Source organism: Gymnogyps californianus, chromosome 16 (genome assembly GCF_018139145.2).
Source record: "Gymnogyps californianus isolate 813 chromosome 16, ASM1813914v2, whole genome shotgun sequence".
Lineage (NCBI taxonomy): Eukaryota > Metazoa > Chordata > Aves > Accipitriformes > Cathartidae > Gymnogyps > Gymnogyps californianus.
In genome coordinates this window covers 3,235,892-3,250,799 of record NC_059486.1, presented here as the reverse complement: position 1 = coordinate 3,250,799, position 14,908 = coordinate 3,235,892, and the positions used below count along the sequence as shown (strand labels likewise).

Below are 14,908 nucleotides of genomic sequence, written 5' to 3'. Positions count from 1 at the left end.
CTCTTTGGTGTACTTCGGATGCATTTCAGCAGGAGCTTTCAGAACAAAGTTTCCCTAGATGATAACTCATGGCATCAGCCCTAGCACTAAGCCAGGAGAGTCCAAGCCAGATTTAACAAAACCTACACAACAAAATAGAAAATAGAGAAAAAGTTAGTGAATCCCTCCTTTAGAAAACAGCCTGTGGAAGATATTTTGTTTGGCCGGTTTTTGTCTGACTTACAAACTATTTCAGAGGTGGAAAAGCAGACAAATGGGTGGAAATAGCCGCCTTCTGGATCGACTTTGCCATAGTGAAAGTCTGCTTAATTGACTGTAACTCATTGGGGCGGGAAAGAAAAAGCTGTCAGAAAGTCAAATGACAATTACATCATGAAAAATAAAAAAAAAAAAACCCAACGTCCTGCAAGGTCATTAAGACAAAGTGCCCAAGGCTAAATTATATAGCACAGATTCAATAAAACTGTAGGGCTTTGTTTATGTATTTGTGACTGAAAGAAATTGATGGCAAAGTTCGCTTCTGACCACTGATTTCTAAAGCTGCTGCAGCCCCTTCTGAGACGAGAGCTTTCCAGGGTGAAGCCTCCCACATTTACACTTTTCAGGGCTTGTCTGACCTATGGGTTCGTCTTCACTTTAACAGGAAGCGACAGTTCCCGATGAAATCTCAGTGCCGTTCCTCTGCACTCCTTTCTCTGGGCTAACTGACAACAAAGCACTTCTGCTGAGACATTTCCAATGGCATCTTTAGCTCCAGCATGGTAAAATTTAGCTTTGCATCTAGTTAGGTCGAGGAAAGACACTTTTTTTTTTTTTTTTGCATGGCCATGTATTTATACGGTTATTTGTGTCTACAGGCTCATGAATATTATTATGGCCAGGGTCAAAACTACCACTTAGTATTACTTTTTGTCAAGCGCTTGCCATAATAAGATTTTTCTCAATTGCTTCTAACTTTACAAAACTTTGGTAGGGCTGAAATACTCCACACCAGGTATATGCCCTGGGCTCCATTTTATTTACTTGTTTGGCTGTCAACCAAACTGGTCCCACTTTTTTTTGTGCACTTCGGCTAAGGCAAAACACACCACCCTGACCCTCTTGGGCTCTTCTGGAGGCTCTTCTGAAACTGTCCTAAAGGCTAGGCATTCTGGAAAAGGGACTTCACGTTCTGCAAGGGAAGGGGATCCTTAGTTTCTGAGCTCTCTTCTTGTGAACATCTGCCCCACTTGGACAACTTAAAAGCCTGGGTGGGAAAAAAAATCACCATTCAGGTCGCCCCATTTAGAGATGAAGAGGTCCAGGTGATTACCCTTGAGCTGAGCATGCATGGACCTCCCCATGCTGTGGGGATACGTGCTGTCCCTGCCCTGCAGGTGCCCATGGTCCTGCTCAGCATGACAGAGACAGGCCAGGACCATCCTTGCCACCGCTGCAGCCGGCTGTGCTGGGAGCAACTGGGATGCTGGGCTTCAGGCTGAAAGCACAGAGCCTTTTTTTTTTTTGCACTCTCACGTACCCCAGGTGGAAACCAAGTTAGCATGGAGGAGGAAGCCAAACCAGAGAAGTGAGAAGGAAAGAAACAGATGAAGACAAGGTGCCTGCTGAGACTAGGTACATCTGGCTGGGCCAAACAGAGGAGCTGGATGGGGAGCTGGGACTCGGAGCCCGAGGTAAAGGCCAGGGGAAGGGGGGGGCTGCTGGCGGCGAGGAGAAGATGCCGAACCCAGAAGCCAGTGAAGGAAATGGGAGGGACTGAGAGCTAGTGGCTGGTCAGAGGTACTGGTACAAGACACAGGGGCTCATTGAGGAGGCTGTTGGCTCAACTGGGAGACAAGAACGGAGGATGAGAAGAGGCAGACCTTGCACAGTATTGGTTGGGGGGGAAGGACGTGGGTTGGGAGGCGGGAGTGAGGCTGGAGAGAGATAGGGTGTCTTTGCAGAGCTTGGGGAGGGCATCTGGATTGAGGACCAAAAGGGGCCAGAGGCTTGGGGCTGGCTGAGCACCCTGTCCCAGGGCTGGCAGGGAGGCAGGGACAAGACTGAGGACGAAGGGGCAGAGGGAGACAGGACTGGTTCAGACACAGGTTGTGAAGGACACAAGACCTCTAGAAGGAAGCACTCTCCCACCAAAGCCTGGAACGGGACTAAGCATTTGAGAGCAGAGATGTGAGAAGCCTCGGAGAGGGTCAGTGAGAGGAAAAGAGCTTACTGCGGTCCCTGAGCGACCGAGAGCTGCGCAGAAGCCACCAGTCCTGGCAATGAAAAGCAGATACATGGTCTCACCTCGCTTAACCCCAGGGAGTCCTGCCTCTCTCAGTGCTTGGGGGACCCCTCTTTGGAGAAGAGCCTACCCTGAGTAAAAAGAAGGGCTGCCCCTTCATGCCATGGAGGTGGGAAGACATGGAGCCCGTGGCCCCAGGCTGGGCAGGGAGAGTTTGGGGACACAGCTGTGCAGGGCTGCTTCAGGGGACTGGACCGGGTCCAGTCTCTGCACGGAGGCACTCCATGGGATGCCAGCCAGGCCACCACATTGGTGGCCTCTGCTGAAGTGATGGAGGTGGCTAACTGCAACCAAAGACAAGGAGAACTCAGCTCTCAGGGCAAAACATCCCGAGCCCAAGGACCTGCCCACCTCTGGCAGCAGCTACACCTACACTGCTCTGCGAGATGCCTCGACAGAGCGACAAAAGGCCACGTGCTCAGAGGAGAGCCGCAGAGGTAGCTCTCCTAAATTTGGCAGGATGGAGCACCAGTTGACTTGGCCAACTTAACGGCACTCTTTTAGTACAGGGGTCTTTCTGGGGGTGGGATGAGAACCTATATATTCAGAAAGCCCACCAGCATGTTTCTCTATGCCCACAGGCTATCTAGGAGTGCATCAGATCAGTCTTCAGCCAGGCCCTTCCCTGGTCCTTTGCTTTGCTATGGTGCACGTAGCATTTCTGGGTGCCTATAGCATCCCAGCTGGGGCGAATGTTTCCTTAAAAGAATTCGGGCTACCAAGAATGTTAAATAACTTAGGGAAAAAAAAAAAAAATCAGCATAAAACCGGATATCCTGAGGGGGGAAAACCAATATAAAGCCCAAGTCCAGCTAACGGGGAAAGTAGGTTGTAAAAATTAATGAGAATAATTGTTGTGAAATCTTGCTTTTGAAAGAACCCTCATGAGGGCAGAACCTTAATTATTTCTGTCTATTAGGGTTCATTTCCTGGTCCTAAGCAGAGAGCTAGTACCTAATAAATATGAGCTAGTAACACAATGATTTAAGCTACAGCAAAATGGTACTTAACTGCAGGGGAAGTTAATATTTGGGAATCAACCTGATTGCAAGCACCCATTGTGTAAATGGCAAGGAAATGAAATGTGCATGTGACCTATTTTAACACCTCAATATTTCTGGGGTATTTTTTCAGGGTTGCAGAGAGGGGGGAGGTGGTCAACCGAGCTGCTGACAACCGCACTGAAAACTTTACCAAAACTTTCTTCATACCTTTTGGGGAGAAGGGCTGGGGAGGGGGAGATCCCAGTGTGCTTAAATATCTTTTCAGGCTGTCTAAAATATCAGGGGAAATAAGCACAAGCCCTACATTGGGATTGCAGCTGTGCTATTGAAATAAATCGACGGATCTGAAATCAGGCAGGTATTTCTATAAGCTGTCTAAATAGACTCAAACGCATTTGTGGGCAAGTCATACAGTTAATACTGTAATATAACTCACCTATAACATAGCTCTTGAAACCTAAAACACATGCACGGATAAATTTGTTTGTGTATACATATGCGTTTGTGCATAACGTATGGATGTACAAAAACTATGTGTAAAATACGTCGGTGTATACAAACTCTGTGTGATTGTGCGGATAGGAAAGTTTGCATGAAGGATGCGCTACAGGTGATGGGTGGAAGTGAGAGAGAGATGGCTGTAAATGGGAAAAGATAGGCAGCTCCCTGACAAAGAGACGTGGGGATGGACAGGCAGACCCTCCTTGGGGAGCTCGATGCAGACAGACGCAGATCGGTGGGACTGCGATCGTTTGTGGCAACGGGAAATGCAGCCTGCCTTGCGACATGAAAATACGTTTTGCCAAGCAACGTCTCAGCTGTGAAAGCTGAACTGGGGTTTCTGCCTCTGGAAAAGACCCCACTTGCCACTCGACAACTCAGCTGAAGGACGTTGCCCCTTGCGCACAGCCAGCGCCTGCGACAGCATCAGCTGCACGCCGCCTCAGCCCCAGTATTATGCTCCGTCTGCACTGGGGCAAACTACAAATTTCATTCCCTCCCCTGGAGGGAGATGCCATTTAGGGTAGATCATTCCCTGGTTTATTTTTATGGCTCTATCTTTCTCAATTGGGTCTTTATCTTGGGGCTACAGCCCCTCTTTATTTGTTCCTCCAATGATTCAGTGCAGCAAGAAGAGGAACGCGTGTGTTGGGGAGGGAGGGATGTAAGCGTATGTAAAATGTGTAGGGGGGTGTGTAAAATATGTAGTGGTGTCTGTGTGCGGGTGCACGTGTCTGCTGGGATGCGAGCGTGTGTGTGTCTGTAGGGATTCATGTGTTTGTCAGTGCGTATGTTTTGACAGACGGATACGCAGATGTCATTTCTTATCAACCAGATGTTGTTGATTTACAATCAAATATTCCTGCTCCTCCTAATATGGCAGTTTTCCCAAACTACTGTACTTACATGTTTGCTTTTGTTTTATTTGCATGATAATTTATTTTTCTATAAAACAGTCCTATTTTTCTTCAAAGGAAAGCAGTTAAATTCAGGTCTGTTTTCTCACAGAGAAATGCCTTTAAAGCGAGCAGTGTGTCCTGTTTTATTAACTCCCAGTTCTATTAATATTATATTCTTTCTCCGAATCCATCAAGCAGAAGTTAAACTTGATTTTATAGCCTCCACAGCAGAGTTACAATTTAAGGCATAATTTGGCAAGGCTCAGTTTGGATTCAGTTTGCTTGTCCTAGTCGTGCCAACAGCTCCTATTTTAAAGGGTAGGGAAGTATTTTCTTTTCTCCCTAGTTACGGTGAAACACTCTTTCTTCTCCAGCCTACCTCTGCTCTCTGCGTCTCCCTTGCCAACTGATGGACGGAGGAAACACAATCATTTCGCACGGGTTTAGGAGCTTCCTACTTACTTCTCCAGGAAAGCATCCAGGATTTATCTGGGGTGTTAAATGACCTTGCTCCGTTTGAAAAACAATTATTTCACTCCGTCAAGTGCAAAGGAGCCATCCTACCTGCCCGTAAGTACAAGTAAAAGCTCGTAGTAATCGCTTTCTATACGATTGGGGGAGGAATTGGCTTTTTTTCTGAAGGAGAACTAGCTTTTCACGGGGCTCTGCCCTAGAGAGGGTCTGCGGCAGTGGTGAGGAGCAGTTGGTGAAAGGCATCCCTAATACATCTGCTGAGAACTACCCCAGCCCTGAGCCTTCCTCCCCAGCCCCACGCCTTCCTCCTCCTCCACCTTCCTCGCTGGGTGGGGAAGCCCAAAAGCCAAGCAGAGGAAGGAGAGGGGGCAGCAGCCCCGCAGCGGGGTCCCCCCAAAGGGCAGGCAGAGAGGGGCGGCAGCAGGAACCCACGTGTATCTGCCCGGCGGCACCCCAAGAAAACCTTATTTGATTTTTTTTTTTTTTCTTTTTTTCTTTGTTTTGCTTGGGCAGGCGGGGAGCTGATTTCAGGCGCAGAGCCTCCCTTTCCTTCCAGGGCCTCCTCGCTGCCAACCCCGCAGCCCTCCACCGACCTCCCCGCAGGGCCGCCCGAGGAGCAGCCGGGGAAGGAGCCCTTTCCCAAACAAAGGGCCGGAGCACGGCCAGCCCGGGTTATCAGCACCCCAGCCACGGAGGGGAGCGCCGGGCTCCCTTCTCCAGATTACAAGGCTTTGACCGATGGCGGGGAGCGGGGAGAGAAGATAAAGCCAACTTCCTCGGTTGGTTGTCTCCTCTCTGAGCAAACCATCCTGTTGAGCTAATTCCCCCTCGGCTCACCCTAAGCCCCGTCTTTAGATGCTTTGTATGTGTCGCCAGGAATAACAGAGGGGATGGGACGGGTGTGTGGCGAGAGGAAAGGAGAAGAAGAGAAAAGGAGAAGGGGGAAAAGAAAAAGGAGAAGGGGAAAAAGAAAAAGGAGAAGGGAAGAAAAAAAAAAAAAGGTGGTGGTGGTGGAGAAGAAGAAGGGGAAAGGAGAGCCGAGGCCCTCAGGAGGAGCAGGAGGAGGAGGGAAGGAGAGGGGACGCGGTTTGCCGGTGCGAGGGCCGGCCCAGCCCCTCACCTTGTGGTTTTGGTAGGAGGTGACGGCGATGAAGGCGGTCTCCGGGAAGACGTGGGTGCAGAAGGCGGTGTTCTTGGAGCCGAAGCCGTTGTTCTCGTCCGCTTTCACGATGTGGAGCCGGGGCTGGTATTTGTGCATGGAGTTCAGGATGATCTGGGCAAGGGGAGAAGGAGAGGACATCCCGTGGGAATAGAGGGGGCACAGCGCGGCGCACCCCCCACCCACCCCCCGCTGCCCGGGGAGGGGGAGAGGAGGAAGAGGAGGAGAGAGGCCCGCAGGTCCTTGCGTCTCCTTCCCCAAAATCATTGCCTCTTCAGCGCTTCCCCAGAAGGGCTGATTTAGGTGCCGGGGTGGACATATCTCTCAAGAAAACTCCCCACCCCTCCCAAACCAAGGAACCCATCAGGGCCGGGTGATGCTCTGAAAGGTGGCTCCTTACCCGCCGCCCCCACCCGCCAGCCCTGGGTTGTGCTGCTGCCCCCCCACACCCCCCGGGGGGGACCGGAGCTGCTTCCCCAACACGTGTTGGCATCCTGAACCTGCTGCGGGTGGGGGCTTTCTGCCTTTCCAGGCCCTTCACAGCCCCCCAAACCTCCCAGCTCACCACCATGACGGCCCGGGCATCTCAAACTCCCCCCCAGGAGGGCAAAGAGGCAAGAAGGGAGGAGGGAAGCAGAGAGCTGGAGGGATTTAGTGTGTCCCCCCCGCCAGCCCCCCGCAGAGGACGGGAGAGGAGGGTGGCGGGGGGGGGGGGCGGAACGCGCTGTGTTCAAGATAAAAAGCGGTCCCTGCTCGGTACCGGGTTAATCTCGGGGGAAGGTGGCGGGGGGCCGCTCGGTCACGATAATGACTGCCGGACCCTGGCGACAGCGAGACGCAGCGCGCCCCGCCGCCGCCTCCCCCGTCCCGGGGGTTTAAGCAAATTGCTTTGACATCCAGGAAAGTCGTAGACATCAACGGTGAACGATCTAATGGTTTTTAATTTCATTACAGCGACTCTAATTGAGAGACTCCTGGTGCAGCTCCTCCTCTGAAGTCCCTTATTGTCCCCTCAGCGCCTTTGGTTTGTTTAGAGGAACTTTTCCCCAAAGCCGCCTGCTCGCAGCGGGGATGCTTGGCCCCGTCCCCCCTGGGCCGGATTCCTTACCCCCCCCCACCCGAGATTGCTTCCCAAAACCAGCCCGGGGGGTGGGAGAGGTCCCCTCGGCTACGCTGCTGCGGAGTTCCCGCTCTCCCATCCCTCCTCCCGGGGAGGGGAGGGGGGGGAGTGGGGAAGGACCTGATCCCTGGAAAGCAGCGCTTGCAAACCGCTTTGCCCCCAGCTGAAGGCAAAACCAAAATAAAATAAAAAATTATAAAAAGGAAAAAAACAAGGAAAAAGAAAAAAAAAAGAAATCAACCCCCCAACTGGAGGGGGAAAGGAGCGCTCCTAAAAAGATGCTCAGCATTGGGGTGGGCTGGGGGCTTGTCTGGCCGCTCTCCCCGGCAGCCGCCCCCCCGCTTCTTAGCGACCACGTGGGGAAGGATTTAATAGCACAAAATTTATCATTAAAAAGCGAAGGGAGAAAGAAAAAAAAAGAACTCGGGAAAAAAAAAAAGAAACTGAAGTGTTGAAACGATACTGGAGAAAAAAGACGCTCTTGGAAAGGGATGGCGGGATCTGGATTCGCATACCCGCTTAAGTAATTATATATATATTTTTATAGAGATATATATATTATTCATACATGCACATATATATTTGCTCAGAGGAACACGCATCTTTGGAGACCTTCGAAGGAGGGCTGTTTCTGGCTGCAGAATTCACACAAGTTTTCACGGCCCCACGAGTCTAGCAAAGACCTTTTTACGTCCAAGAAGCTCTAGCGGGATTTCAATTTTTTTTTAATTGTCTTTAATTATTGTTGCATTTTTTTTGGATCGAGGGATCCACATGGTTTTAGGTCCTATTTCCTCGAATAATTATGCCTGATTGATTTTACCTGTTAGCCAAATTCATGAAGGCAGCGAGCAGATTTTAACGCTCCAAGACTCTCCATGAGCTTAAAACCAGGTAGCTAAATACTCAATTAAGCCGGGCGCGTTTCGCCCACTCGCGGACTCCAGCCCCCGAGGTCTGTAATCAATTCCCACGCAGTGCTGCGAAACAGCCCATTTTTTAGGTTTATGCTTCCATTTTTGGGGGGGGGTCCTTCATTGGGGTTCATCTCACCCACTCAGGGAAGAAAATAACACCCCACCAACACAACGGGTTTGGGGGTGGGTGACATTGCCATGATCTTGGTGGCGCTGGCGGTGGTGGGGGAGACCACGCGCGGGTGCGGGACACGCCGTGGGAGAGGACCGTGAGCACGCGTGGGGGCCCCCGCTAGCCCTCCGCGGGCGCGGTGCCCTTCTCCCACCCCCCGGTACTTACATGTCCGAAGGGGTCGAGGTGGTTGTTGGTGAGTTTGAGCTTCTGGAAGGAAACCAGCTGCCTCATCCAGTGGGCGCCGGTGGCCGGGGAGTCGGGGTGCACGTACAGCCGCCCGGGCATGGCCGGCTCTGCCTTCCCCGTCACCGACCTGCGTGGGGACACAGGCACTGAGCTCCAGGCGGGCTCCTGCTTCCCCATCCATCCTTTCCAGTGGGGTCCCGCTCCCCCGCCCATCCCCTCCCGTGGGGTTCCTCCCGCTCAGGTATCGCGGCACGGTGCGGGACAGTCACGCCGTGCTTGGGGAGGAAAGGCATTTACAAACACTGCTCGGGGAATTAATGGAGCTTTTGGGCACTTTTCCCGTCGGAGATGGCTCTCGCCGTTTCCCAGTTTAACCCCATCCTTCCTCCCCTCCCTAATTACCGGCACCCAAGCCAGGAGCAAAGGACGGACCGTGTACCAATCCTTAAAGATTTTCCTGCCCGGAGATATTCCCTTCCTTAATATAATTAAACTATCGGCTCCGCAATAGCCAATAATCTCATCGTCAAACAGGATTACGGTTATCGTTAGCTAATTGCGACAGACTTTTTCCTTTTTTTGACGCATTTCTCTCCCAAGGACTGTGAGCATCCCGAGACGCTCAGGTGAAGCGCCTGCAGCCCAACATCTCTCCTTTGCAGGGGAAAAAGAAGGATGAGCCGCTGTTTCACGGATATCCCCCAACCTGTGCTGCCCAGGTTTGGCCAGCCCAGAAAGCCGAACACAGAGTTCCCCTCCCTCCCCTTTCCCCCACGCGTGCATACCATTTATTATCTGCAAATTTGTATCTGTGGTCATCCGCTGGTACAATATCCATCAACAGTATGTACTTAGTTTTTGGATTAAGTCCAGTGACCTTCACTTTGTAACTGGGGAACATACGCCTACAAATAAAAAAAAAAAATAATACATAAGTATAAAAGCGGAGAAGGGAAAGTTTTCCAAGGTGGTTTCGCGCGTGTGTTTGCGAGGAGGAGACCGGGGGGGGTCATTCAACAAAAGGGCAACGCCACATTCTCAGATGGACCTTCCCAAAAGGCTCGGGCAGAGGATGGGTGCACCCTTCCCCTGGGGCGTGGGACACGTTTGGGTGCCTCTGGGTACCGCCCCTGGTCCCAGCTGAGGCGAGACAAGAGTTTTTATCAAGGCAGAATCTTAGTTACGAGGCTGGAGGGGTTATTTATTCACCTACTTGTGTGCCTGCTCGTCTATTCGTATATTTATTATTATATGTTTCGCCAAGACTTCGACTCCCCTTTCTTTGAACAAGTCTGATGGTGAGAACTTTTGGAAGCAAGTTACTTCCCTCTATACACAAACCGCTGGAACAGGAGGGGAGATTTGCCAAAAAAGTAAAAAAATATATATATTTCTATAAATATATGTATTTAAAATACGTGCATTTCGATCACCCCCCTCGTGTATTAACGGCTCTGTGTGCAGATATTAAAAAAACCCTGCACGCACTCAGGTGTGACACCAAATCTGTGTGCAGCCGTACGCGCGTACAGAGACATCAGCAACCACACCTGACAAATACTTGGAAACACTCGGATACACACTGAAGACAGCGGCTTTTCGAAATATTTTCCATTACTGCGAGGCAGGGACTTAAAACACTGATGTTATTTTAGTTTGAGCTTTCCAAATATTTAAAAATAAAGCAGATGAAAATGTATCCCTGCACCTAAGACACGCATAAACAAAAACCCCACACCTCTAAAAATACTGCACTCTTCTCCGAGGCTCGGGCTCTTATCTCTGCGATAGGGCATCTGGGCTGGGTTTTAATTCAGTTGTAAAAAGCTGGAGGGGGGGGGGGGGAAAGCTACCGACGAAGAAAGCGAGGGTTTAGCTTTAACGTTTTAAGGAAGAAGAATTCCACCTGAAGAATGATCTATAACTCCATCGAAAACACCTGACCAGCAAGCACACAGACTTCTCCAACAATAAACATGAGGAATTATATAAATAAGGAAACCTATCCCGTATCTCCCCTAAAGCCCCTGCACTGGAAATGTCTATTTTATTGCTCTCCAGATGAGCTTTCTGTCCACTGCGATATTTGTTTGAAATTTCTGCAAGGTGGTTTATGTCTCTCTCCGTGCGCTGCTTTTTTTTTTTTTTTGCCTCCGAACTCGGGTTTTTGGGGAGGTCCCTCGGCTCCCCCAGCCCCGAGCGGGGCCGGCGGCCAGCCCGTGTCCCGGCTAGCGGGCGGCGGGGGTCGGCAGGACCCCGACCCCCAGCAGCTTCCCCCCCTCACACGCTTTGTACCGCGTCCCCTCGGACACAAGACCTTTCTTCAAACCGATTTTTCCAGCAGCAGCGAGGTTCGAGGGGAAGGCGAGCCGTGAGACAGATCTGTTCGCTAAAACTTTACACAACCAGCTCTTTTTTTTTTTTTTTCCCCTCCCTCTTCAGGCAAATTTTGGAAGACCACAACAAATACCAGATGACAGAGCAAAATGAAAGTTTGACGCTGCGTTGTTTATTGTGTCCTTACAATCTAAAGCTACTACTATTTCTACGCGTGGAGGGTTTTTCTCCCCCTCCTTCCTCTGAGGATTTTAATTTAAACTCACAACGAAGAGAGTCTCTCTCGGGCTGCCCCCAGTTTGTCGATGGGACTGGAGAGACTATTTTACTGCGTCTCGCTGGCTTAGGCACTCTTCAATTTAACAGTCCTCCAACACATTAATATTAAGGATAATGTTAAATCGCCTCAAACGCGCTCAAATATACACGCATACACATATAAATATCTATGGATCAGGTTTACTAAGCCGGTCATGGAATCGATTACACGCAGTCCCAATAAAGTTGGATTTGCAAGGCTGTATATTTTTCTACACACCCACGCAGACAAATACACACATACAGAAACGCGTATCTGGACGCAGTTAGATCCGCATGCTATTTATTTGCGGACACATCTATCTATGCATCTAAACAGCTTTGCTATCAGTATATAAACAGTAGCTTGAGACCACATATACTTTTAAATGGGGTGGCGTGGGTGTTCTGGATATATTCGCCTCAGCGTGCGCAAAGTAAATAAGAAAGTTCTGTAAACAGCGTAAGGCATTGCAAAATCGCAGAAGGGCCGAGCTGCTCCTTTAATTAAAAATAATAATAATAACGAAATCGCCCAGCGAGCTGCTCTAAACAAGGTTAGCTTTTGGCCAAGTGGTTGCAACTCGCGTTCGCCTGGAAAGCTTCCAAAGGCCTGAAATTGGGATTAACGATCCAACTGTTCTGGTTAAGAAAGAAGCCAGAAGAAACAATTTCTTCTGAATATATCCTCGCAGGGAGGGCTCTCCGCACGCCCGCCCCGGGGGCCCGGCCCGGCCGAGGCATCGCCGGGCAGAGCTCTGCGGGCGCTCCCGGGCCCGTGGCACACACACACGCGGGGGGGGGTGTCTCGCACACGCGAGACGTGACCGTACCAATGTCAGGGAGAGCGGGGCTGCGGCCGCGGACACGCGTGCCCCCTCCCCTTAGGGACCCCCCCCCCCCCCCGCAAACGCGCACAAATGAAGGCAGAGTCAGCCACGCAGACACGCGGGGGCCCCCCCCGCCTCTTACCTCCCGGCCTTTGTTATGATCATCTCCGTCCCCACTTCGTGAAATTTCAGCCACAGCTCCCGTTCGTGCAAAAACACTTTTATCCCCTCCATGCCCTGCGAGGGAGGAAGGCACAAACCGTCAGCCCGAGCGGGGCGGGGAGAGCCCCGCCGGGGGCAGCCGGGGAGGGGGCGGCGGGGCCCCGCACGGCCCCGGCGGGAAGCTCGGAGGGAAAAGGCCGGGCTTTGGGAGCCGGAGCTCGGAGCGCTCCCGGGAAAATCCAGCCGCTCCTGCGTTTGCAAAGCTGGGGAGAATAGGATTTCAGGCCCGAGCCCGGTGATGCCCGTCAAAGAGGGGGGGGCCTGGGGCAGGATCCTGCGGGCCTCGGTGCTCCCGGGGAGGGGAGGGAAAGGAAGGGAAGGACAGGGAGCACCCGGAGCCGACTCCAGCCCGCATCCTCCCAGCCCAGCCGCCGCTGGAAGGAATACCCTAAGCGCTTCGGCCCAGCTGCTCTCAAGAGCCAGCCGCAGGAGATTTACACCCCTCCAATGAGTGATTTACACCCTCCGGCTCCGCTTCTGCAGGCTGGAGCTGCGTGGGGTGTCATCTCTGCTCCCCTCGCCCGCTCGTTTTATTCACCCCCAGCCCACACCCCACGAGGGCTGCTCGCGGCGGGGGCCCAAGGCCCCCACGGCTGGCACCGCAGATGCCACCGCGGGGACAATACATCCCTCCACCGTGGGGTGGGAGGCACAGTGGACACCCTCCCGCCCCCAAACCAAGCACATATTCCCCCCACTGAAAATGGAGCCGAAACGCCCCGCCAAACGCTTCGGGGGTGGGTTTCCAAATGCACACGGTGGCCAGGAGCCCCAGGGCAAGCCCGGTACCGGTACCCGTGCCCGCACCGGCCCCGCCGATGCCTCCTGCCCGCATCCCCCTGAGCGGCATCCACAGCGGGCGGAGGTTTCCCCCCGAGGGTTTACCTGCCAGGGGATAAGCGGGGCTCTCCGGAGGGGCTCCGCAGCCGCTGAAGGCGAGGCGATCTCGGTGGAAAAGCCCCTCTCCCCGCCTTCCCCCGCCCCCGGGCTGCCCCGAGCCGCCTGGAGCCCAGCACCGGGGGACGGCTCCCAGCGCCGCCCGACCCGGGCGGGGAAGGCCCCGGTGGCGGGGAGAAGGAGAAGCCGAGGGGAGGCCTGGCTCGCTGCCGCCTCGGCCTGCTCTCCTCGGCAGCGCGGAGGTCCGCCGGGAGCTGCGGCCGGCGGGTCTCGCGTGGGAGCCCACGCGTGTGCCGGCAACGCGCGACGCCCAGGGGGCGAGGGCTGATGGAGGGTGGCACACACACACACACACCCCCGGGTGTGCCTGGCCCCCGGGTCGCTACAGGAGTGCCCACGCGTGACAACACTGTCCTGCCCTCGGGGCCCATTGCATGGGTGCGGGCAGAGCTGTGCGCGCACGAGCGCGGCTGCATCTGCGTGTGCATGCGTACGCCCGGGTGTACAAAGGGTGCATGTATATATGTTTATATCTTACACAAATATGCACACGCACAGCAAATATATACACACGCACACTGCTGTCTGTGCGTGTGTTCACGTGTGCATTTGTACACTCACGTGTGGACGCCTGTGAGTGCACGTCTGCCGCTGCATGAGCGGGTGCCTCTCTCCGGTATTTTGGGTGCTTTTCCATGCATGCCCCTCCATGCACCCCAATATTCACGCGTGCACTTCCCCACAGGTTTAGCACTTGAACACAATCCCAAATAACACCCAAGCAGGATGAGGCCCACAATCAGGCGAGAGTTTTCACTCCTGTGGGGCCTAAAACGACTCATCACCGCCCAGAGATGCAGCAGCCACCCAGCTGAGCTGGTATTTGGGGGGAAAAAGGCAGAGAAAAGGGAAAAATAAAGAGCGAGGGGGAGAGAAAGAGGAGCGTGGGTCCTTACCTGCTGGGTGAAGGCTGCCTGGGGCGAGGTGGGGGACTTGCTGGTGGCCCCCAGCTGAGTGTCCTGCTTGGCTTCAGCCTGGAGCTCTTTGGCCTCTGAGTCAGCCGGCGTGGTCGGGAGCCCAAAGCCTTCCTCGCTATCCGCCATGTTACAAGCTTCCTTCGCTGAATCCCCCACTGCAGGCACACATCGGGGAGAGAGCAGAGATAAGAGACGCATAAGTCAATGCTGACGTTTAATAAAATGTATATATATATATGCAATGGGGAGCGAGCTGGAGCGCTAGGCAGGGCTGCCCGACAAACCCGCGCTGCCCGCAACTCACTTCCAGCTGCCCGGGGAGGGAACAAGGCCCTTTAACTTTGGGAGAGGGAGAAATAAAGACTTTTATTTATTATCGCAGCCCGCAAGGGATGATAGGATTTGGGGGGGGGGGGGGGGGGGGGGGGGGGGGAGGGAGGGGAAGGGGGAGGCGGTATTATTAAATGCATCTTTTGGAAAAGGTAAACAGCGTATTTTAAGTCTGTTTGGCAGGACATGGGGAGCAAGGCACCGGGGGGCCGTGGACCGGCCAACTCATCACACAAGTGACTCTGGAGGTCGGGGGTCCGAGGCGGGGGGGGGGGACACGCCGACACAGAGCCTCCCCC

At 53.1% G+C, this 14,908-nt stretch overlaps 1 protein-coding gene across 1 annotated transcript in view; it reads right to left on the bottom strand.

The window, feature by feature from the left end:
• Positions 1–14,405, bottom strand: part of TBX5 (T-box transcription factor 5) — a 37,989-nt gene extending 23,584 nt beyond the window's left edge. Inside the window, 5 exon segments of the mRNA XM_050906566.1 lie at positions 6,283–6,435; positions 8,699–8,846; positions 9,505–9,624; positions 12,326–12,420; positions 14,259–14,405. Of these exon segments, the coding sequence (XP_050762523.1) occupies positions 6,283–6,435; positions 8,699–8,846; positions 9,505–9,624; positions 12,326–12,420; positions 14,259–14,405 (663 nt within the window).
• Between the last annotated feature and the right edge of the window lie 503 nt (positions 14,406–14,908).